Source organism: Dryas octopetala, chromosome 9 (assembly GCF_963921425.1).
Source record: "Dryas octopetala chromosome 9, drDryOcto1.1, whole genome shotgun sequence".
NCBI classification, from domain to species: domain Eukaryota; kingdom Viridiplantae; phylum Streptophyta; class Magnoliopsida; order Rosales; family Rosaceae; genus Dryas; species Dryas octopetala.
The window spans coordinates 13,097,858-13,123,464 of record NC_141374.1 but is presented as its reverse complement, the minus strand read 5'-3'; the positions used below and the strand labels follow the sequence as shown (position 1 = coordinate 13,123,464).

Sequence of the window (25,607 nt, the reverse complement as noted above, 5' to 3'; positions counted from 1 at the left end):
AACGCAGTTTGATGGTGTTGGTGTTTTTGACAATTGAGATCTCCCAACACCTTCTTGCCCATGCCTACGAATTAGTCAATTTAGGTTAAGTGAACTTGGATTGGCTCTAGTATAGTCGACCTAATTTTGAACCTCTTACTATATAGGATTGGTTAGGCTACATATAAGTTTGATACTGGACTTGTTCAAAACTTTTTCATCAAGTTAATTCAGCATGTACCCTTAATGGTCATTCTACTTAGAAAAGCGACTTGATAGGTACAGCTTAATTTAGTACTCTATTTGTCCCATTGCAATGGCTTTATATCACTTTACAAACTACTCCAAGGTATATTTGCACTATTTTCAAAAAGTGAATCTCATTGGAGGTTAATCAATTACAATTATTCTATACCACATTTATGGCTTGCCTTACTAAGCTATTAAATTTTGTTCCCAAACTGATTTCAGTTTAGCCCAAACCAGCAAATGAACCATCCATTGAACACTCACCGACACTCTGGTCTATTTTGTACCTCATTCAGTCCAAAAGCAATGAACCTCATTGAACCAAAAAAATAAAACAGAGAACTTATTTGCTTCTTTACTAGACTTTCCAATATGTAGCACACAAAGGGTACTTGTAGCTGTTACTTTGTTAGCCGTCGTGTAACCCGTTTTGGCAGTCAGACGGCAACCTTTCCAAAATTATTGAAAGAGAGGGGTCAATTATATCATTCATTGCCAAACATACTAAAACTTACAGAGGTGCAAGGAGTGCAGAAAGTTATTTTCAAGTCCATATTATGAAAACCCATTTCCCATTTTCAGTTATAACACACTCACACAAAACTAAATTCACTTAATGGGACACAAAACATGCAAATTACTATAAGAGGGAAGACCCTTAATGAATATTACTAACAAATAGCATTGAGCATAACAACATAGTTTCGTATACAGTGGTTACAACTTCAAGAACTATAGGCATCTATCTTCAAAAGGGCCACAAGTCTCCCCACAGAGATTTTCGGGCTTGATGATGTAATGTAGGGTTCTTACTCTTGGTGACAATCACTCGCTGAAGCGCACCTTCTGAACAATCTCGTTTGGTTGATCGACAAACATCCATCGTGACCTGCCTGCCCCTCCGAACAGGCATAAAGAGAATCCTACCCCAACCACCCCCAAGATCAGCATTACCTGTTTCATCTTCCTCCTCTTCATCATTATCATCAACAACATCAGTTTCCATAACATCAGAATCATAGGTAACTGGATCTGGTTCTTCATATGGAATCATGTCAGCTTGTTGCGAGCTAATTATGTCCTCTGTCAAGGTCAAACACAAAGCATTAGAATTAAAAAAATCAAAGTTTAGAACTTCCAGACTGATGGTAATTAATGCAAGTTAACATATCATACCGGAGACAAGTTCATAATGGAGCTCTTGGAGATGTTTTAAAGTAAGAAATGTGCACATGTTAGACATACCATAGTCAATTTCAAGATCTTCAGGAAATCTGTTAGCATGTTGTTCCTTCAAAGTCTCAAATGTCATACCATCAAGAGGCCACGGTTCCCTGTTCAGTAACAATAGTGAAACCATCAGAGAAAACATTCAAAACATAAAAGTTTTTATGAACAAAAGGACCTGAGACTGTAAGAGAAGGACATATTTGGATCAGAGTTATTTGATTTGAAAAACTATTGATCAGCATAAATCAAAATATTTATGATTATAATCATTTAATTAAGATCAATGAAAGTTAAAGTATGTGTTTAATAAGAAAGAATCTGAGTTCACCAGAACCAAATTATGTGACGAAAGATTTAGCCCAAAAAAATCTGCCTAAAATGAAGGGATGGTTTTCATGTATCATATATGGCAGTGTAGCTTTATGAGATTGGATTTTGAGCATGCATTGTCAAAGAAGAATGCATCCAATCCACAATTTTGGATATAAACACAAAAAAATACTAACCGTGGTCTATGTCCTCGCCTGACAGCAATGAAGCTAAATTTCTCATCTTCAAAGCCACGTAATGGCTGGCCACCCTTGGAACGCTAAAAAAAGGTCAAATAAGAGAAGGTGTCACCAATGAATAATTTAATGATCACTTGTTTTAATCATAATGTAACAGCTCTTGTTTCCAAATGAAACCCCCACCATCCCCCACAGACACTAGGAAAATATAGACGTTCCTCTACAAATGTCTAGCCATTGGATAAATCCCACAATTCAACACCTGCCTTTAAAATCAGTACTAAGGTTCACATAACATGTTAACCACATAAATCTTTCAAGAACAAAGAGGGTAGGTCATGGATTTAAGGAGGAACCTTGTATGCACGCTGTGTAGATGTCCTCTCCAAGCGCTGAACAAAATGACAATATTTTCCAGCTTTCTCCAGTGGACATGGTCCATCATGAGGGCACTGCATCAAGAGAACTATAAAATAAAATGAGAGAATTCAAATTAAAAAAAAAAATAGATGGAGAAGTTGGGCAACATATTAATTTAGAAAGAGAAAAATATGGGCTGAATATATATTATACTCACAGGAGCAACTATATATGCACCACTTTTTTGAGTCACCAAGTCCTTCGAAGTTTCATCGATTCCATCTTTAGATTTACGGCATTTCTGAAAAGTCATGATTATTTCATTGTACATGAATGATAGAAAAAAAGCATGATTGACACATAAATTGAACAAGCATCCAAACTAAAATTTCATCTTAAAGAACAAGGGTAAAAAAGAAACAACTTACCCTTTTTTCCATCCATAATATATGCGACCGCATCTGAGATATGATATTAGACCCTTGTGGTGTTCCAGGTTCAATCAAAATCTAAGAACATATGGATTTTTAAGGAAACCAAAAGGTAAATTTATTAGGCTGAAAATTTGGAAGGTCAAAACTGAAAATTCCCATGAAAACAATTATAACATGGCAAGTGATATGATTACAACTATTTCTTTCTTTTGCCCCTATTTTCCATAATCATTTGTCAGAAGAGTTTTGAACAAAACTAAGCAAAAAAATTAACCCCACTTTTCAAGAATAAAAAGCACTTGTTATACAACTTTTCTTTAATTGCAAAAACTGTGGGTGCATAGGCCTATGCACCCCTATTTTTTTGCTCTTCTTGAACAGTTTTAAAAGAAGTGCTATTCTTGAAAAGAATGGGTGCATCTTTTGCCAATTTTGTTAAAAACTCTTGTCAGAATAGCACAAAACATATAATACTAGATCCCTTAGTCCATGGTACAAACATAGGATCATACAAATTGCTTTGTCATGAAATCATAGTGAAACATTAAATTCATCCATAGGTTGAAAGTATACCAGGACATCCCGTGTAAGATCCCAGAGCTGGCGTACTACAGTAATTCGATCCTTCAGCGATGGTATCTCTCCAAGCACATAGGACTTCACCCCATAGCAACAAACATCAGTTATTATTAGTACCAACCACGCCAAGGCCAACATGATGTTTATAATTGGTAGAAGTTCTAGATAAATACAACTTACAGCAATTACAAGGTCATGTTCTCTCTCTGACTTGTTGATACTTTTAGTCAACGATTGGATGCTCTCATAACTATGAATAAGTGGCAAGTTCTTCAGCCCTAAAATAACCATGACATAAAAAGGTCAGAATTTTGCTTATTCTTTGAGAATGTATGAACCATCGCAACAAGGACAGTCAGAAGTTGGTAGATTGGCCCTTTAACAACTGTAATTCTACCAGTTGTTAACAATTATCTTTGCAATCTTATTACTGTATATTAATCGTTAAGAATATCAATTAACTAGTTGGAACATAGAATATTAATCATTAAGAACCTTGTAAAAGGCTCTGGCCTGCACGCTGCATTGATTGGGATGGCTCCACTAAATTAACTTTCTCCAAGGAATTTGGCCAGACTTCTCGTAGTGCCCTACAGCATTCCATTCCCATAATGTCAAAATTCAAAGCCACAGACAAACGGGAATCCAATATTCTCATGTGAATGGGAATCCAATATTCTCATGTGAATGAGAATCCAAAGATAACCAAATGAACTTCTCACCAGAAAGCTGAACCCGTTCCAGCACCAAAATCCAACACTTTAGCCGGAGAGAAATCAGGCAGTCTTCTACGAACCTGTAAAACAACAAAACACAAACATTTTGCTGAAAATTATCCAATAAAAAACACAACTTCAGAACAACTCTAACTCTAACTTTCACCAATCCACACTCAAAAGGAACAATAACTTCCACCCAATTGAAAACCTAATACATCTATATAACAAAGTCAAGCTAAGCACCTCATTTCTAGCAAACAGGAACATCACTTTCTCTACTTTCCTCCATTTTCAAACAGAGAGGACCAACACCCATAATTCAAAATTATGCCACATACCTACATAAAAAATTCCTTAATTTACCTCATTGAGGACTCTGTAACAAGCAGAGAACACTGCAGGCATTCTGGAAGCAACATAAGCGATGGTCTCATCGCCTCTGTAGGTGAGACCTATGTCTCCATAAGAGCTCTTGATCTTCCACCTCTTGGATTGGTCCACAGACTTCAAAGGGTCCTCAACAAGCTCTTGTGAAGTCGCTGAAATAAGCTGCGCGTTCACGTCCTTGATTTGGCTGAACGATTCCGATAGCCTCAGCACCTTCCTCTTCATATGGGGCTCGTCTTGCTCTAAAATCCCAAACCCATAGATTGAATTGCATTATTTTCGCATATAGATATAGAATATACACTTTTAGAGAGAGAGAGAGAGAGAGAGAGAGAGAGAGAGAGAGAGTTGAGACCTCGGAGGTACTTTTTAATGGCTCGGCGGAGACGGACGGGGGCTGTGAGGCAACGCTGGGACTGTTTGGCTGCGGAGCGGAGGGTTTCTTGCGTTAGGAGCTTGTGGGCAGTCTCGGGGATCAGGGTGGTCGCCATTTTCGGCAGGGTTGAGCCGTTTGAGGAGGAGCTTGTTGAGCCTCTGTGACTGGGAATGAGAGAGAGCTGGTATGGTTGGGTTTCCTTAACTTTCTTCAGGGGTTTATGGGTCTTCAGGGTTTTAGCCTTTTGGGCTTGGATGTTGAGTGAGCCAACATGGGCCTAACAAGTGGGTTGGGTTTGTAGTGATTTTGGGTATGTATCACTAATAGTCTAAAATAATGAAATTTGACCCCTTCAAAACTTTCTGTGAACAAAAAATGCTAGACTCACTTACCAAATTTTCTTAAAATAATTTTAAATATCTCACATTGTTAGGATATAGTTCGGTTGTATAGTATATAAGTCTTGGGCAATTGTCCCTTTATAAGTCGGTTTTTAAGGATGAGTTAAGCTCAATGTCCTTTTACATAATATCAAAGTCCATATATAATGTGTATTCTTAGGCATTTGAGTCCGACTGATGCATCCTGGCAATTGGGCCCGATAACTCGTTTGCCCAGATATAGGTATATGTATAATGTAAAAGATCATTCACAATTTGTCTGTTGGTAAAGCAAATACAGGATCAACTTAATTGTATCGTTGGCTATGTGGCTTTTTTTGTGGCTTTGTGGTTTTAAGGGAGTTATAATCTATAATACTAAAGTCAGCACTAAGGGAAGTTGGTAACTTGTAGTTTTTGCTAAAGCCTGTAGAAGTTGACTAGCTAGCTTCGCTAATGTCATTATTCTCAACGTCAAGATCATGTGTCACCTCTTTATATGCATGCTAGCTTTTATTTAATTTTTTGTTTATAACTTGTATGGGCTAAAGAATAGAGGAAATTCGGACGTAGAGGTAAACGGTCTTAATTAGTAGCGTTTTAAGTACCATTAATTAAGGAGTTATGCTGATGGGGAATGGGATATATAGATCATAGAATATAGTTGCTGAAAATCGTTAAACGCCTATATATCATGAATAATGAATTATTGAAGGCTAGAAGAAGCCGAAGTCTTCTTTTTGGCTAGAAGAAGCCGAAGTCTTCAATTACAGACAGTACGTGTCATATACTGTCAAAACAGTAATAATCAGCATGCATGGGAAAATTGGCAGAGAGGCAGAGAGGCTTATCGGGGGAGACAGACTCTGTCTATCTTTGTCTTTGGGAATTCGTGTGCATGTGTACATGGAAAACAGGAAGCATCGATCAAAAGTGTGAAACTTAAAAGTTATCTAGCTAGCTAGGCACCTAGAAACTAGAAACTAGGGTTGCTGTAACTCGATCCACTTTAATGCATGCCTTCCTGTGTTGTGGCGCAGCCTGTACCATGCATTGACTATTTGACTACAAAGCTTCCTATTGCATTTGACACTTGACAGAGCCCTCCTTCGCAACAGCAGGTCTTCTTTTCTCTTTGCTTGGGATGCACACCCCATTGTGCTGTGTATGCTTTCCTTTGCAACAATGAATTGGCATCAATATTTTTATTTACCACCAAAAGTGTATTATTGTTATTTTTGGAAAAGAAAAATTCAAGTGGGAATTAATGGTGATGATCAGAATTAGGAAAGGGAGAGAGGTATTTTAAAAGCCTCTTGATGAGTCTTGAAGTACTTCCTTTCCTTGAACGCATGCATCAGCCACCGCGCATGTTAGTAGTAGGCCCCATACATACTATATAGTCCCAAAGAAAGAAAGATACTCTTCAAATATTAATTCAACCACCACATGCAACTAACCCACCCCCATGTTCTTAATGTCCTCTTAATTTCTTTTGTTTATATACACGTACATTTTCCATAAAGAAAATTAAACCAATATATATATATTATGCTATTCAATAATTATTATATATTTAATCCAAACTAGGGTTCCAAGCACTTTCATCTCCAACCAAAGTCCATAGCACAACTCTAATTAATTCCATGATATAATATCTTTTGTATCATTATTCATTACCAATCCAATCTAATACCAGCCTCATCTAACCCCAAACATGAGATATATAAAAACCAACACATGTACAATACCAACTTGCACTGCTCTATCATGACTTGTTCCAACTAAGAAAACCATTCATATATATATATATATATATGATATGTATTGCATACAATAGAATACATCATAAGCTTTCCTTTACCACTATACTACTAAAAGCTACTATATATAATAATATTTATATAAATACAATCAAATATGTGTACAAGGTATATATATTTCGGTGGATATTCCTTCTTCTTTTCTAGCTCTCCCCCACGTACAGGACTATCTAAACATATATGCTATTATATATATATATTTAATTAAACAGACATTAATTAATTAATTAAGAAGTAATTATAATTACCTGGTAAGATGCTTTTCTGTTTCTCCATCTCTATCTTTAATTATCTATATATATATAATTAAGGGATGATCATATATGATCTGGTTTCTAATCTTTTAATTGGTCTGGAAAAATAGCACTAATGGAGTCTTTGGACACCATGATTTCAGAGGAGGACCACAGCCGAGCAGCTTCGCTTAAGTTCGACCCCAACTTCGACGGCGTCGTTTCGTTGCAATCCGCGAAGTACTTCCCCGACACGTCCTTCAGCCTCGGATGCGTCGCCACGTAACACGTCGTCGCCGCCGCCTGAGGTATCGTTTTCAACAGCTTCGAAGCCAACAGAAACGCCAAATCTGCAAAAATTAATTTAAATATTTAATTTCTTCAAATTACTACACCAAAAATAACTAAAAAACTTTTAATTTCTACATTTTCGGATAATGAATAACCAAACCTGTGGCGAGTCCTTCACGTTCTCGGGTGAGTCGGGTCCGAACGATTCCTGGATGGACACAGTTTACGGTCACGTTGGCCTCCATTTGCTGATCATTTTAGTAAAAAAAAAAAAAAAAAAAAAACAATAAATTAGAAATAATAAATTAAAAAAAAAATCTGAAGGAAAAAACAAAATTCACTTTTTAATTTATATTCGAGTATTTGTCTTTAATGATGAAAATGAAGCACCTTGAGTCGCCGAGCGAGTTCCTTGGTGTGCAAAACGTTGGCGAGCTTGGAGAGCGCATACGCACGTGTCTCGTCGTAATGGCTGGTGAGGGAGGACCCAGACAAAATTTCCCAAAAAAAAAAATCAGTCAAACTCTCTCAAACACACAAATTTCTAATTAATTAAATGAAATGAAACTGCAGTTCCCGATTCTCGGCCGCTCACCTTCCGCTTCGGCTTATCTCGCCGAGATATCGGATTGTATCGCCGGAAAACCAGCCGTGAATGGCCGACGAGACGTTCACGATTCGGCCTTGGACGCCGGTAGACGCCGCCGTTTCGGTCAATTTGTTGAGCAGCAGCTTCGTCAGCAGAAAGTGACCTGAGAAAAACCAAAATCGATCATGCTTAATTAGGTCTGATTCATTCGTTGACGACTAATTAAATATTAATTTTAGTCGGCGGTAGAGTAATAAATACCTAGATAATTAGTGGCAAAGGTCATTTCGATTCCGTCTTCGGATATGGCGTGCTCGTGCGCGAACTTCCCGGCGTTGTTTCTGAGATATAAACCAAACAGAAGCAGCAGGTTTCGTTATTTTTCCTGCGTTTTCTCGGCAACCAAACAGATAAGAGAGAGTATTAATTTTGAGAAGTTTGTGGAGTTACATGAGTAGATTGAGAGGTAGCTGGAGGGACTCGAACTCTGCGACGAAGTTCCGAACGGAAGTGAGAGAGCTGAGATCGAGCGCCATAACGATGATCTCCGAGTCCGGACACTCGGAGACGATGCGAGCCTTGGCGTCCTCCGCGGCTTTGAGGCTCCGAGCCGGGAGGACCAGCCTGGCTCCGCGCTTGGCCAAAACCCGAGCCGTCTCGGCTCCGATCCCCGACGTCGCCCCTAACAATAATGAAAATCAATAATCATGATCATCGCAAACTGATCGTAATCGGACGGCGAGCGATGATTGCGCGAATTGATGGAACGAACGTACCTGTGATGATGGCGGTGATGGAGTGGAGGTCGGGGGAGGTGTCGGTGACTTGCTCAGCCGTGGTCTTGGAGCCGTATCCGCTGGCGCCGGCTGAGCCGATCAGATACATCACCGTCTCGAGCATTTCTTTGGTTTGTTGTTGGTCGATCTTGTTGTTCAAACTGTGGTTGATTCGTGACTTAGCTAGGACCAGTGAGCTAGACTGATTTGACTACGTTGACTGTAACACGTACAAAAAACAAAGACAGAGAACCAAACCAAGTAGTACGTACGTGTTTGGTTATTATAAACGACGCACAGAGAGAGAGAGAGAGAGAGAGAGAGAGAGAGAGAGAGATGAGTGCTGGACTGCTGGTTAATGAGTAGCAGAAAAGAATGGATTAGATTTTATAGTGGTGATCTTCTTCTTGGCCTAATTGGGTGGAGAAAGAGAAATCAATGGAGTTCAAACTTAAAGAGAAAGAGAAAGAGAAAGAGAAAGAGAAAGAGAGGATTCCATATTTGTCAGTGATTGATCGAAAGAGATTAAATTTAATTTTGCATGATTGGATTAATTAATTGATTTAATTTGGTTTTTTTAATTTGTTGGTCTAATCCAACTAATTACTTTAATCAAGAAAACAAATTAACTTACTCATTCATGCTTATTTATTTCTTTTTATAAAATAAAAAATATTGTTTATATCGGTAAGAGATCGGGATTTTAATCAGTTTTCTTTCTTTGGGAAATCTAGCATCATTTAGACATTTACTACTACATCTTTTTTCAAGAATCCAAAACATTAAATTTAAGATATCATTTTATTTGTTTTGTGATTTTCTTTTCTTTTTATGATTAAAAAAAAACAGGACTAAAACCTGAATTCTTGTCACGAGCTATAAGCCATAACTTTTTGTTGATGCAAATATGCATGATGTATCATGACGCATCTTTTGCATTTATTGGAGATATGAGATATCCAATGTTTCTAAGATAAATAACCCGCACAATTGTCAAATTAGAAATAAGATGAGCAGAAAGCAGAGTTGTAAATTCAAATGTCCTAGGTTTTAACTTCACGAATAAAAAATATATTCCAATTTACCATGATTTTTTTTTTTCGGTGAAGTAGAGTTTACCGTAATTTATGGAGAAGAAGCTTGTACTGAAATCTAAAAACCCTAAAACATAAATCCACCATTTTAAGGAAGTTATGATTTTAGGGTAAGAAAAAGTTATAATGTTTTCCAAACTAACCTGGTCATTTTTTTTCATATAATCTATCTTCTATCTATATATTATAAAACATTTGAAATTTTATAAATTGTTGATACTTAATAAAAATAATAATCGAAAAAATTATACTTAACAAAGATAAATTGGTAAAATAAACTAAGTAAATTGATAAAATAACATCAAGAAAAACATGTCCTAAAAGATAAAAACCACTACCATAATAAATAAATAAAAAATCCATTCATACATACGTACTAAGCAATTACTATTTATTTAGATTTTTTTGTCCGGGTATTTAGTTACTTTTATCGAATTGAAAACTTTGTAAATGTGAAGATCTAAAAGTATTTTCTTTCTTCGAGTTTAGATATATATTTACTATAAACAAATTATAAGCCAATAAAAAACCGATTGAGACGAGACGCTAGTATAAGAGATGAGTAAAATATTTCTCCATTTCTTAATTTTTCTTGATTGTATTTGTAGATAATATTAGTCTTATATATATTTGAATATATATAGCTATATTATACAAATACAATCAATTGTATTCGAAAAATTGAGCTGGAATGGAACTTTCTATATCCTAACGAGAATGTGGACAAACAGCGCATGGGCATAAGGCTAATGAAAAAACCAAGTATGTAATAATTAACCTCGAAATTACAAGGGCACAAGTGTCTAGGGAGAGAGAGTGTGTGCAATTGTCAAATGGGAATCGCACGTGAGGTTCCAATTTTTGCAGATCAGTCAATGTTGCACCCTCGAATCTTGCATTTTCTTGGGATAAAAAAGTCGCCTCCAGTCAATCATTTCTGTTCAAACCTCACTCTTTTCTTTTTTCCGTTTTATTCGTTTTCTATTATCTTTTTTGGATTTTGAATCAATTTTATTGCACCAATATCACTTGTCTCTCACTGAATTCTATTTTCTTTTTGATTCCCAGCTTGTTATCGGTAATGGCAGTGTTATTAGTAGTGCTATTTCCTTACATTCATCACTTTCTTGGTCATATAGTTTAAGGATTCTGGTATTTGGCTCTAGTATTTCCCTCAAGTTGTGTCAAAATTATCTTTTTAATGAATGAGGCTTGGTTGGAGTATGTGTTGTTGTAGGTTTTTGGTTTACATTCTTTGCCAAAAATGAAAAAAGAATATTTTACATATCTACATCTCAACAGTTTTAAAGAATATATTACCAATTCAACCATACAAAATTGTGGCCCAAATCGATCGGCACAAATTTATCATTTTGAATTTTGGACGTCTAAACTCTAAAGTAATAGTTCCACCTCTACACCATAAAGTAATCAGCATGTTGAGAATGAGATGAAAAATGAAAAAAATTCAAAGCCATTGCCAATTGTTTATAAGAAGGTAGAATTTTGCAACATTATAACATGTGGATCAATCCACATTCTCTGCCAATCGATTCACACTATATTCACGTAGGAAAAGATGGGGTAGTTGTAGTTGTAGTTGTAGTTGTATCCTTGGAAAATCCGAATATCGTGGATAATAAAAGCTCATTTAATAAGGTCAAATAATTGAGCAAGAGAGTATCATTTCTTATGGCACGTTCGTTGTAATTTGGTATAGTTTGAGAAAGGGTGGGTAGAGAATAGAGATAGAACCTTTATTATTAGCATTATTATTTATTTATTAATTAATATTGGCCAAAAGGTGGATAATAAAGGAAAAGAAGTACTGAAATTCAGCTTTTTGGAGCACTTGTATTTGTATATCCCCCGTGCCCTCATGCGGGGACCTTATGACATCATATCCTTCCTCCACAACTCCATATATTATTAATATTGGAAGGATATCTGATCCCCTCACATTGCTGGTTCCCCCATAACCCATGCTCTTACACCATGGTGCTGCCACATGTCCAATTGTTTATTTGGTTCCTTTGAGTGATTCATAAGTAAAAACTGCTTTAAAAGAAGAAAAGAATCTACAGTTTTGGGTATAGTGTCAACTGTCAAGCATGAAAGAAGTGTGATGGATTAATGTTATGTCTTAAATGTCTCATATTGATGAAAATACAACATTTTGACATGATGTATATATTATAAACTCTTGAATACTCCTTAACTTTTGACTGGTATATTTGTCATTTTAAAAGTAAATTGCATTTGAGTCCACCAATCCCATTATTTAACCAATTAAACTAATCCCCTAGTTGTTATTTAGTCTTTGAATATGATAAATAATATTTGCGACAGCGATTTGCCTCATTTATTAGAGAAAGAAACTTAAAAAATAAAAAAAGCAAATGTTGATCGACAAAATACCACATAAGATAATAAAATCATATATATTTAATTTAACCTATGTATTTGGTATGGAGATACCCCTTTTGTTTTCAAGGACATATGAGAGTATAAGTTGTATAACAGAGTCACAGAAAGTACTGTTGGGTTAATATGGAGATGAGGTCCCAAACCCCAAAAGCTTCCAGTTCATGAACCCCAAATCCATGTATATAATAAATAGCATTAATTATGGTACTTCCTTTTACTTTAAGAGACCATCTGTAAATTTCGAAGGCCATTGAGGAGGTCTTGAAAGGAGGGGAAAAAGTGTTGTTATCCACTTATCCTAATCCTATCATGCTGAGTGCTGTGCTGACATGACCCGATCAGTGTCATCTTACTTTCATTGTTGCTATGGCAAGCTCTTTATGGTGTTGCCACTGCCCTGCTGGCTCTAAAGGAGGAAACCTTTGTACAGCTTTCACAATAATTTTCTTCATTGTCCCATGTCCCCAACCTAATAGAGGAATTCAATTTGCAGGGTGCTTCTAAGTTTTAACTGAAATTCAATGCGCTGTTTAGTACTTTTGGCTTTCCAACAATTGCCCTAAGCTATATATACACAGCTATAGCTTATTGTCACTTCACTTATTAGACTAAGATTTCACATACAATATACTTGTGATATTCTCTCTAGTTCCGTCGTTAGCAAAGAAGCTCAGTATTAGTGTATGTGAATTTTTACTTTATAAATCAATAGATGATTCTTTACTTATCCAACTTCAAATTACACACATAACTCTATTTTAAATAATTTATAAAGGATAATTTTAGCAAAATGATTCATACTATACCCGGTGTCATAATTGAAGATGCAACATTCACTTTATTCTAATTAAAGCTTTCAAACTTTCTTTTTGGCTCAATTAAGAGTTTTTGGTTAAAAAATATCAATTTTGAAGGGCAAAAATGTCTATTTACCTAAAAAAAACTAAACAATTAAAATAAAAAATGAAAAATAATTAAACTAAACAAAACTGGGTGGGGGGTTGCAACGAGGATGGGGGAGGGGAGGGGAGGGGAGGGGAGGGGAGAGGGAAAAGGCTGGGCTGGGTTGGGGCCTTGGGGGGGAGCTGGGTGTGCGGGCAGACAGAAAGAAAGAGAGGAGAGATATAGAGAGATGAGAGAGAAAGTGAGGCAGAGAGAGGAGATGGGCGGGGCTGTGTGGGGGAAGGGCGAGGTTGGGGTTGTGTTTGGGGGAAGAGGAAGGGGATGGGGATGGGGATGGGCTGGGAGGGGAGAGAGAGAGAGAGAGAGAGAGAGAGAGAGAGAGAGAGAGAGAGAGAGAGAGAGAGAGAAAAGGGGCGGGCGGGCGGGCGGGTTAGGTGGAGCTGGCTAGGGGGCAGAGAAAAAGAAAGGAAAGACAGAGAAAGATGAGAGAGAAAGTGAGGCAAGGAGAGAAGAGGGGTGGGGGAAGGGGGAGGGTCGGGGCTAGGTGGTGGGGGAAGGAGGAGGCCTCTTTTTTATTTTTACTTTTTAAAATTCAATTAGTTTTATTTTGTGGAATTTTTTTATTTTTTAGTTTCTTTTAGTTTTATTTTGAAAACTATTTTTTTATTTTTATAATTTTTTATAATTATTTTTTAAGTAAAAAGACATTTTTACTTCTTAAAATTGGTATTTTTGACCGAAAACCCTTAATTGAGTTAAATAGAAAGTTTGAGATCCTTAATTGGAACAAACTGAATGTGACATCCTCAACTGCGACAAGAGGTATAGTTAGAATACTTTTTCTAAAATTATCCCAATTTATAATAACAATATTGAGGTTCACACAATTAGGAAAAATTATTGTGTATATCTGATACACCGTCACATGGTGTAACCAATTAAATGTGTAAATGTATTATTGGACGGTATATTTATATTAATAGGATATAGTATTAATAACATCCACTCATATTATAATACATTGAATTAGTTACACCATGTAACAGTGTATCAAATACACACAATAATTTCTCCACAATTAGGCCTATGAGTCTTAACTCAGGGGGTATGAGATAGCCTGATAGGTGAGATGAGTATGGCAAGGATAAAGCTCCAATTAGGTAAGCCATTTCGAAATGAATCAATCAAAATCATTTTAGAGTAAAATTAAGGTTTTAAAATCAGTGGCTTCACCTTTAAGTTTGAGTGCGGCTTATTAGATTTTCTTCCTTTGATTACTAAATACTAACTAGAGACAAAAAAGTAAATAAATAAAGATGTTTATTTATTAAGTATTGGGATTATGGTCCCGTTTAGCTTAATAAGCTTGATTAGGTCACCTTAGTATATATATAGCTCTGTAAGTGAAACATGTGTTGCACTCCAGAAACCTCATAATCCCAAAGAACACTTCCCTGCATTAGACCTGCAGCTGGTAGTTGTAGCCTTGTAGGCTTAGTAGCCTAAAGTTGCTTTCCCTCTGATTTGTTTCCTATATTTTAATACACTCCCACCCACATTCAAACCTTGGATTTGGGTGTTTTGTTTAGTTTGCCAACTCTATTTGACTAATCAAGCCATTTGAGAAAAAGGACCAAATCCCATCACACTATTCATATAATAATGTGAAAAATCTTGGAGCCATTTGGTCATTGTATACTTTCCACCCACTCATTTCCCAATTCAAATATTAAAACCTCATTTTTGTATTACTAAAAAGCATTACATGATTAATGAGGTGCCATTTGAATGCTACCATGAATCAATGATTGCCACTCTCTACTTTGTACACCCGAATCTTGCAGGGTCCCCCCTTTCCCTTAAAGTTAGGGTTTTAGGGCTTTCAATCTCTTATTCTAAACTAATCTTCATGAGATCAATCATCCCTCCATCTCAATTACAATGTTTAATAAATCTCTAGTCTGAATATATATAATATTAGGTTAATGGGTTTCTTATAAAACAAGGTTGCATCATCACACCATTGTGTCAGAGTCCGGCCACATACCTATTGATATTTTCCCTCAATTTAGCCACCCGGGTTGCCCGACGGGAATGGGATTTTACCAAAAGACATTAGTATTAGTGTGTCTAATTTAATTTCTTATTATATCAATTGATGACTCTTCACTTTTTTAATATGAAATTGCGCTAATGCTCTAATAGAGTCACTTTTCTCCGACAATAATCTTATCAGATATATGACATTATGTTGTTAAATAATAGAGTCACTTTTCTCCGACAATAATCTTACCAGATATATGACATTATGTTGTTAAATTATGAGTATGGATCATTGATTTTAAATTCTCTATACATATGTATTCATTGGTAAACCACACCATTAATGATATATGCATAGAGAGCTTCTATTGAGAAATTTCTCATTCAAGACTAATTTAATCAAAATGAATAAGAGATTAGAGTGCTTAGAAGAGGATCTGCATCCTCTTGCAAGATAAATAAGAAAAATAGATGGAATCAAATTGTTAAGTAATCTCCTATTTAAGATGCATTTCCTCATAAGAACACCAAATTAATTAAGAGAGAGAAGAAAAACTTTACCGAAAATAATGGAGGTGAGCATATTTAAGTGGCTAACACTAGTGCTAATGGTATCACAACTTGGAATCCAATTGATTCGTGGGGAATCTTTTTCTCTCTCAGAATCAGACTCAGACTCAGAGTTTGTATGTATGTATCTGTAATTTGTGTGTGCCTGTGAAGAGTTGTGTCTTTTGGCTTTCTTTTGTCATCAAGTCATTATCATCCCCCAAAAACCAACATGACTTGCTTATCTAATTACAACGCAACAGCCAACATACTCTTAATTAAACAATTGGATCTCTATCATTAGAGGATCTATTATGTATCACCGAGTCAGCGACCCACCACCCACTACATACACATACATACATATATATATATATATATATATATAGGATTAGGCCCTAATTAAATCATTTTCCATTTAAAATTGTAATGAGTCCATAAAGATCAATGTCAATTATGTCAACGATGAGTTGGAGTATGATCAAACAGTTATGCAATTTGATTATGAATAACCCTTTTGTTAGTCCATTCTTTTGTCAAGATGTGAACATGAATGTATCAAGTATTGGACCACTGACTCCACCAGCTTTGGAAAATTCTTGTACAATCCAAGCTCCACCAATCAGTGCTTACTTGTAGAGCAAATTCAACTTTCTGTCCTAATCACAAAACCAATATTTATTCGACCAAAAAATAAAACCAATATTTAGAATCTTGGTAGAAGTTGATCCCCGAAAAGTATATCAGACAATAATCCTTATCACCTACTCGTGGATCAATAGGCATCGTAATAATATATTAATAATAAAATATTTTTTGTGAGCCATAAATTAACAGATTGTATGAATCCACCAAATTAAGAAGTGGTATGATTGCATTTACACTCCAAATGTGTTTCAAAGTGCAATTGGAGAAATTTTGTCTTGTTAGACAATGTGATATGTTATGTTGTTAGATTGTGAATGTGAATTATTAATTTGTAATTATTGTTTATGTGTGTGATATAAATTAATAGTTATCGAATAAGACGAGCATTACTTGGACCATAGTTATTCAACCCAATTCAATCCAGTTTAATGCTATGTACTCACATAATAATGGCAATATATTCAGATGGTCTTGCAGGTTTGGGTCATTCTAGGAGCTTAGCCTTTGAGTTATTCTTGTCCCCTCCCCCTCCTGTCATTAGCTTATTTGAGGCCGACTGTATTGGCTGACTAAGCCCAGATCTGTTTGTGGCTAGTTTTTGGTGTTTGCTGGCTTGAAGCCCCTTTCTACCAAAAATAAAATAAAATAATGGCAACATATTAAATGCTTGAAATCAATGGTGGCTTCTAACATACAGACTACAGAGGTTACAACTGAAATGCTTCTCCAAGACTAATTCACTAATTCACTTCCCGTGTGTTAAATTCATTCCTCTGGGGTTCTAACTCCTAAGCTAGTCAGCAAACTATCTTTCTGTCTTGAGGCCATCCAAACTCCTCCAAGAATGCCAATACAACTCCATTTGACCACCCAAAACCAGTCTGCAATGCAACATACAGAATCAAATTTAAACAAAATTATGTAAATATTAAAGTCATAACGCCTACAGATCTATTTACAGATATAAACAAGTCACCTTTCCATGGAATTTTAAGATGATTCTTGTGTGTAGTCAAATTATAAGTAAAGTGATCAAGCCATACCTGGGGTACATATTCACCACCACCTCCAAATTCTCCACACTTTTCCACATCATATTTTTCATGCATGGTGCCTGTTTTCTTGTAGGCAACATAATTGGTTCTGATCCACCTCACAGCAATGTCTTCTGCCACTAACTTTGCTTCTTTTAGTCCAGATCTTGCCAGGCCTTCAACTATCATGTGTTGGAGTGGAGCCCAACCATTTGGAAAGTCCCTGTTCTCACAAGTTCCATTGGGTCATTGAAAAGTTGAAGTAAATAGCTGATAATGAAATATGAAACTTTTTCCCTCCCCACTAGGACAGCCCTTATCTTTTGGTCTCAGATAGGTCCCAAAATACTCAAAGATGGTTGAATTTAGTTTATTCATTTACCATTGTTCTCCTGATTTTGTCAAGGATGTTGCAATACCAGCAGCATGAAGCAGTCCTGAACTTTGAAGGCTTCTTGTAACTTGCTCTACCAGAGAAGCATCTTCACTCACACACAGGGAAAGAACTTTCTCAGTATACATGGTATAAAACTAAATAAAGATCTTCTTTTATGTTTTGTGGTGCATGATATAGAAAAAGGCATCTAAATCAATATTTGGACTTGATATCTTTCAATGGTAAATTGTGGTATGCTTCCATGTTTCTTGGTTGACTTATTTAAAACAATAGTCACATATTCAGATGTAGCAGTCTAAAGCTTGTACTCAGGTTCAGAAGCACAAACCTGAGTAAAAGGACTCAACCCACAAAGGGATGAAGTTTGAAGCAAATACATTCTGATTTTGGTTACAAGCTTCCCTTGTGTGATCTTCCTGTGAGTATCAATTAGAAGAAATTAAGACAACCACAGTCTTAACTGTCAGAAAATCAAAGAGTTTCGCGATTAGATACCGAATTGCATGTGCTTTTGCTGAGCCAGTAATCAAGCCATTGCCCCTTCTTTGCATTCCAGAAAACAGATTTTATGGCCTTATGTCTTGCTTCAGAAGCTTTCAAGAAGCGCTCAGAAGTGCCACTATCTCCTGTAACTTTTGCCAGGAAGGCAATGTCAAGTTCATTCTGCATTAACAGATACGTATTTTAATGTTCACAGATTGTAATTTATAGGGCCCCTTTTGTTTAGAGTTCTGGGCCATACCCTTAGTACAAAGGCATTTAAATCAACAGGTAAAATTGATGTGGTAGCCAATGTTGTAAAATCCGAATGGTTTCTGCAACAAGAAAACAAAAATCTCACAACTTCATTATGCAAAATGTTAACATCCTAAATGTCAATAATTGACTCAGCCCTATGGCCCTTATCATTCAGTTGAAATGAATTATACTGATCTCTGAAATCAAGTAAAAGTGAAAAATACCCCTTCCAACAGAACTAAAGTGGTTGTTCTCTAAATGTGGATTTGCATGCTTCTTTGGCTTTAGCCTTCTCAAATTTAAAAATTTCACTTTTTATTTTTCTTCAGGGAATCAATGCAGAAAACATTACATAGTCAACGAGTCTTATCATCTTCTAAGCCCTTCCAAAATGTATGCTTTACCAACTTCTTTAAGGCCAGATTTTGATAGGCATAAATTAATTGCAATAAGAATACATTTCCTACAGAAACAGAATAGTATTTTCAAATGTACAAGCTGAACCATGGTTGTTTTAGGCACATGCAGTGCAAAATGGATAATATGAAGACTTACACCATATTGGATGGTGAATAGATTTTTAAGAGCTTCAGATGACAAACATATGCATCACATGACTTAACACCCCATGCCAAACAGTTCCTGAAGAAACTAATTGATATTGATATGAAAATACTGTTGAGAAGTAAATTATAATGCGGTTGAAATGCAAAATACTTCCCCCTCCAAAAATTTACCTCATCCATCTTGTACTGAAATCCCATCCAGACTCGGCAGTGGAAGCTACTTCCCGGTAAAAATGCTGTTTCTCAGAAACATTCAAGATCTTGGAAGCAAATTCCTTGTCCTGACAGACATAAGATGTTAAAAGGAATACACTCTTTTTTCTTCTTTTTTTCCCCACCATTGACATAAACAACACAAAATTGTTGCTAATTAAGCTGCAGAGGAGGACATACAAGGGTTGAAGATTCAGGCCTAGGTTTGTTCCACATTGCATAATATCGACTTAAAGTGTGATTCTGAGCTTGAGCATCCTGAATAGTTACCTTATGAATACCTACAACATCAGAAAATTAAGTAAAACTTGCAAAGTTTAAAACCTACCAATAAACCAAAGAAGATTAAGAAAACATAACTTCACTGCAAACATCAAACGAAGACAATCAAGAGAATGTAAACCTTTTGTGAAAATTTTTCCCATAATACCTGAATTCCAGAATTCATGTTCTTTGATCAGTGCAGGGAGAGACTTTCTAGCTAATTCCACATCACCTGTCCTCTTGTATATCTCATAAACCATTGCACTTAGAAGGGGTGGCTGGCTGCAAAGTTTGCCCCCAAGATAAATTTTGAATTGAACTATAGATCTCAGTGTATATCAAGGAAATTTGCATATGTAAAATTTATAGCATAATGTCAAGAGAAGTACAAAAATTTAAAAAGCATACATTTAGATTCCTAATCTTAAACCTCAGAACAAGAGAGAGTTTTCCAATCAACATAATACAACTACGTTCATGAACAGAGAACTAGAGTTACAAATTTACAAGTGTCTTTTGCACTCTTTGGGTTCCTCATAAATAAAAAGTTAAGTTGGATTTCAATGGAAAAGGCTGCAAAGGCATTCTCTTGATATCAAAAGCATTAGTGCTGATGTTATAAATTGTATATACAGCCGTGTTCATTCCACATTGAACTCAGTGGTTAAGTAGTCTGTGGTGCTCATATAGCATCACAAACTTTTGAACATCAATCCCACAAAATTAATGCTCCAAGTGAAGATTACAAACAAATGGCTAAGGTACCAATTCATCAACTTTAAGAGACACGAAAATAATCAGTACATTAGGCTTGCTTATGTATAAACAGAAAGTACAAGTGATCAAAATGGTGATTGACCGATTAATGTCTTAAAGAATTCTTCCATACATGGAAAGTTATAAGTACTATGAAACATTAAAGCTAGAGGAGTAGCACTGAATGAAGCATTACCTCCTGTTAGTGTAATATTTCCTTGCACCATTAAGGACATAGCCATATTCTTCTATTAAGGAAATGAGATTAGTCACAATTGATTTCGCCGTATCATACATTTTACTTGCTAACAATCCCCTGCACAACATATATACAATCATATTAACCCCAGTAAATAGTACTCCATGATAGCACATTAAGTTTATACCCAGTAAATAGTACTCCATGATAGCACATTAAGTTTATACCCAGTAAATATTTTAGGGAGGGTAAAATTCCCCAAAATGAAGCAGCAAAAAAAGCATAATTTCTGAAATGTTGTACACAATTTCAGAGCATTAAATTTTCTACCAACTGGCCCCTGCCCCACGGAAAAAGACAAAAACCCACCATGCATAAAAGGGTTCATATGATTGTAAAAAGTAACATGAGTCAGGGACTCAGGGGGGTTGCAATCAAGTGTTGATTTAATATCTCTACTTGTTTTACAAATTCTTATAAATTGTCCTCACTAACCTTTGAAATTTAAATGTTGTCCTAGATTAAAAAGTGAATAAAGCTAATCTCATTTTATATGAATAGAATTAGATTCTCAATTCACATTATAAAATTACACCACTTTATAAAATTCAGAACTAGGATTAATGAAGATTTCCCAAGAGAAACCACAATGCAGCAGATGGAGTGCCATGTGACATGAACTGTCAAGCAATTCTATTAAATTTTGCCCCACAAAGGAAGAACCTAGGAATATCCTACATTGATGGCATGGCCAAGTACTAAAAGAAGAAAATTAAAGAACAATAGCATGATGATATATTAGTCCTTTATAAACACAGTTTTATATGGTATATCATGACTAGTGCATATGATAAAAACAACATGATCAAACTTAAAAAAAAGAAAGATCAAAACTTACCTAATTACCCAATAAGAATCCCAATAATAAACCTCTCTAAACCTCGAACCAGGAATCACAAACTGGTGAGGCAGAGGAAGCAGAGTATGGAACTCTGGGTTTTCATGTACCCCAGCAGAGACTTTGCGGCTCAAATTCTTCCAAAGGGAATGAACCTCCAAAGCCCAGGCTCTGACTTCTGGGTTCTTCACCTTCGGCAAGAACCCCTCAGGCTCCGGGACAAAATCCTCTGGCTCAGCGAACACCATATCGTCCCCTGCACCCTCAAAGTACTCCCTCACATAGTCTCTCAAATCCTTGGCCGGTACGGACCCATTTTCCGACTTGGGAAGTCTGTGGAAGGCGTCCTCGGTTGCTTTCAATTCGGACTTGAGCGACAAGTCGACGTACAATTTTGGGTCGAAGTTGGATTTTCCGAAGGAGGTGAGCGCGGTCTGCTGGACTCGTTCGAGGAAGGTGAGTAATGGGGTTGTGGGCTTCACAGGGCCCGAATCGGAGCTGCATGGTGAAGACGCTTTTGTGACAGTCATGGTTGTTAGTGACAAAGAGAAGAAGAGCAGGAAAGAAAAGAAGGAAAAAGCTTGGTTATGGTTGTGGGGAAGAAAGTCCGCCATTGTTGGAACTTGGAACAGAGTGAAGGTTGGGAATGATGGGATTGAGAAGAAGGGTACATGGTTGTGGTGAAGAAGAAGAATATGACAGAGACTGTAATCGGGAAGAAGACAAAATCCGGCACTTGGGAATTGGAAATTGATTGGGTAGGTTGTTGGGTTGGACTGGGTTTCGTTCAATGGAGGAGTGCCGTTTGGCTTTCGACGTGTACAATGTAGAGGTGAAAAGGTTGAGAGGAATCATAGAACGATGACAAGACGAAGGGTCTGTCTGAGTAGTCAAAGCGCAAAAAGGTTTGGTTTGACAGAGTGGATTTGAATGAATTCTATAAAATTGAAGTATTTTAACTCGTGGCAATAAAAAAAAAAAAAATCTTTAACTCAAATTTTATAGATTTTTGTTTTAAAAAATTTATGAATTTCAATAATAAATTTAGATAAATTTTGTTCACATAACACTTACGAGAATTCCAATAAATTTCTCTTGAATTTTAATAGATTTTATTAAACTATTTTGATTTTTTAAAAAAATTGTTAATAATTTACAACCTTTGAATGTATTTATTTTGGCTTATTTATGCTTTTATCATTCATAATTTCGGTTGATTTCTATTTTATCATCCAAATATTTATTTGTTCCACTTTATTATTTACAACTATTTATCGTATCTCATTCTGTCTTTTTTCGTCCATTTCATTCACAAGTTGTCAAAAATGTTGACATGTGAGAGACATTATTGTTACAAAAAAAATTGTAACAATAATCAAAAAAGATTTATGTTAGAATCAAAGATTGTCAATACGTACAAGAAAGGGGACACCCTTATACTTGGATTACTTATCATCTTTGTATATTTTATTTATAAAAAATGGGTGGACACTCTTATACTGCCTATTTATGCATTTTATGTTGCACTAATTTAAAAACAGTAGTGCTAGATATACCATATTTTTATACCATAATTTCATACCACCTTATGTGGCAACTTACATGGCATTCATACATTGGATACTAAAAAATAAAAATAAAAACCCAAAAAGAAAAAGAAAAACTTTGTCCAATAAAGTAATGACACGTGAGATGGTATAAGAATGTGGTATAAGAAATGTGGTAAGAATAGCATTATTCATTTACAAAATCTTATTTAAACCCTTCTCTCTCTCTAAACCACCCCAAATAATAACTGAATAAAACTTCTATTTTTAGTTTTATTTTTAATTTTTTCAAAATTTTGTTAAAAGTTTCAATTGTTTTAGTCTAAATTTTCAACGAAATTGAAATTTTTTTTAAAATTTTCTTCAAAATTGTGATATTTTTGAACCTTCGAAATTTGAAATTTGAAATTTAATTCCTTAGTTAGAAACACTGATTTATGACATTCAGTTTGCCTTAAATTCTAGATTTACTCAATTATAAATCAAATTAGAAATTCAATGACGAATTCAACAATTTGTCTTTGTAGGGGCCTTATGGGTCAAAAGCTCCTAAAATTTGGTTACCTTAAAAGAGAAAATAGCCTAAATTTAACATAGAATAAATAGACATGACATTAATAGACTCTATTGACTCATTTTGGATCCTGTCCCTAGATGTTATATACTTATATGAGCTCTGAAAGTGATGGAAGCCAAATTTAGCATGGAGAAATTATACGGTGTGATATTAGATTATCAATTAAGAATTAAGATTATACATTTAAATTAAAAGGGTTCAAGGAAAGTACTAATTTTGTAGGAAGAGTATCCAAAGTAGATTGGGCTTTTTTGACTTTCTTAGGGAGGAGGGATTCGAACTACTGCAACTCTACAACTCTACAAGCAAGTTGGTTTTTACTTTTATCTTTTTTGGTAAGAGTTTTGGTCCATTTAAAATTATCTTATCATTATCATTTTTTTTAATTTGTTAAAGCATTCTCTTCGATCTAACAAAAAAAAATTATTAAAGCATATTTGATTAAAAAAAATTAATATAGCATACTGTTGAGAAATAAAAAAATTCCAATAGACTATTAACTTGTGATGTTGGCGTATGGATTGGGTACCACCACAAATCACAATGATGGGTGGTCCAAGTCAAATTGCATGAACACAACCTATAAGAGAGTCAAGAGACCATGAAGCATGTGACTATGGTAAAATTATTGTGAGAAAAAAAAAAAGAATTGCCCAATTAAATCGCAAAAAATACGTAGTTGACCATTAGATTCAGGGCAATCATGTGAAAGTTGTGAAACCAATCTATAAGAGCATGTGCATTGATTTTAATTATAGCTATAGTTAAAAGCAATATTTAGCTAAAATTACAAATTTGTACATTGGTAAATATTATAACTAAAACTCATCTATTTAATTTAAAAAGTGTATTCATGTATACTCTTATAAATTAAAATGTATAAATTAATATAGTTTACTAATTATACCATTGTAATTATTTTAATAATTAATTATAAAAAAGTCCACTTTTAGAGCCCTTTGTACAAAAAAAACTCACTTAAAAAGTTGAATGACAAATAAGTCCACGTTATGTTTTTTTCCATGGTTTTTTTTTTTTTAACTAAGCAAATTGTTATAGTAATAATGATTGCTAATGCCAAACAGTAGCAATTAATAGTGTATTTGTACAATTTAATTAGTTATTTTTAGACAATAACAATTTTCAAAGGTACTGTAGCGCGGTATAATAACGTTGCTATAGTAGTACCTAATTTTTAAAAAGTAGGCCAGCTTGAAATTAGGCTTCCGCATTTGGGTTTTTTAAAAACTACTTTTGTCCAAATGGACTTATTTAAAAAGAAACCCTTATGTTAATGAGATCTTTAATAGAGTATAATATTGAATATATTTAAATATTATTATTTCAATAGATATTTTAATTTTTTTTTCATTTGTTTATTTCTCATCTACCTCATTCATCATCTACCTCACATTTTCATCTCTATATATACAACCACACTACACACTCTTCATCCACAAAACACCATATCCAACAACCATGAATCTCAATTCCCCATGGATCCCAATTTTCCCATAGATTTCAATTTCTCAATGGATCCCAATTTCACAATGGCCCCCAATCCGCCCATGGCCCCCAATTTTCCCATGAATCCCAATTTTTCCAATTATTCCATAACCTTTTTTCCCTTTGGTCCCAAATTTTCCCATAGATTTCAATTTCTCAATGGATCCTAATTTCACAATGGCCCCCAATTTTCCCATGAATCCCAATTTTTTCAATTATTCCATAACCCCATATCCCCCCATGGGCCCAAATTTCCCCATGAATCATAATTTCCCCAATTATCCCATGACCCCCATTATACCCTTCGATGGATCGAGTGATGAGGAAAATACAA

The 25,607-nt window shown here is 35.3% G+C and overlaps 3 protein-coding genes across 3 annotated transcripts; all 3 read right to left on the bottom strand.

The window, feature by feature from the left end:
* Positions 1-750: 750 nt before the first annotated feature.
* On the bottom strand, positions 751-4,993 carry LOC147274316 (copper ion binding / methyltransferase). Its single transcript, XM_086256315.1, has 12 exons — positions 4,802-4,993; positions 4,423-4,688; positions 4,063-4,136; positions 3,836-3,930; positions 3,521-3,618; positions 3,335-3,418; positions 2,756-2,836; positions 2,545-2,628; positions 2,324-2,419; positions 1,965-2,047; positions 1,474-1,562; positions 751-1,311 (listed from the first exon to the last, which is right to left on the bottom strand). Exons 1-12 carry the CDS (start codon positions 4,935-4,937, stop codon positions 977-979), a joined length of 1,521 nt encoding a protein of 506 aa, XP_086112441.1. The 5' UTR covers positions 4,938-4,993; the 3' UTR covers positions 751-976.
* A 1,992-nt stretch (positions 4,994-6,985) lies between these two features.
* On the bottom strand, positions 6,986-9,221 carry LOC147274315 (short-chain dehydrogenase TIC 32 A, chloroplastic-like). Its single transcript, XM_086256316.1, has 7 exons — positions 8,915-9,221; positions 8,589-8,820; positions 8,400-8,479; positions 8,145-8,301; positions 7,940-8,021; positions 7,710-7,797; positions 6,986-7,608 (listed from the first exon to the last, which is right to left on the bottom strand). Exons 1-7 carry the CDS (start codon positions 9,036-9,038, stop codon positions 7,361-7,363), a joined length of 1,011 nt encoding a protein of 336 aa, XP_086112442.1. The 5' UTR covers positions 9,039-9,221; the 3' UTR covers positions 6,986-7,360.
* Positions 9,222-17,003: 7,782 nt separating this feature from the next.
* TRE1 (trehalase 1) lies at positions 17,004-22,472 on the bottom strand. The gene is made up of 11 exons (XM_086256550.1): positions 21,644-22,472; positions 20,743-20,862; positions 19,957-20,072; positions 19,707-19,807; positions 19,485-19,594; positions 18,752-18,824; positions 18,505-18,672; positions 18,338-18,425; positions 17,995-18,094; positions 17,622-17,835; positions 17,004-17,459 (listed from the first exon to the last, which is right to left on the bottom strand). The coding sequence occupies exons 1-11, from the start codon at positions 22,255-22,257 to the stop codon at positions 17,376-17,378; spliced, it is 1,788 nt and encodes a 595-aa protein (XP_086112676.1). The 5' UTR covers positions 22,258-22,472; the 3' UTR covers positions 17,004-17,375.
* Between the last annotated feature and the right edge of the window lie 3,135 nt (positions 22,473-25,607).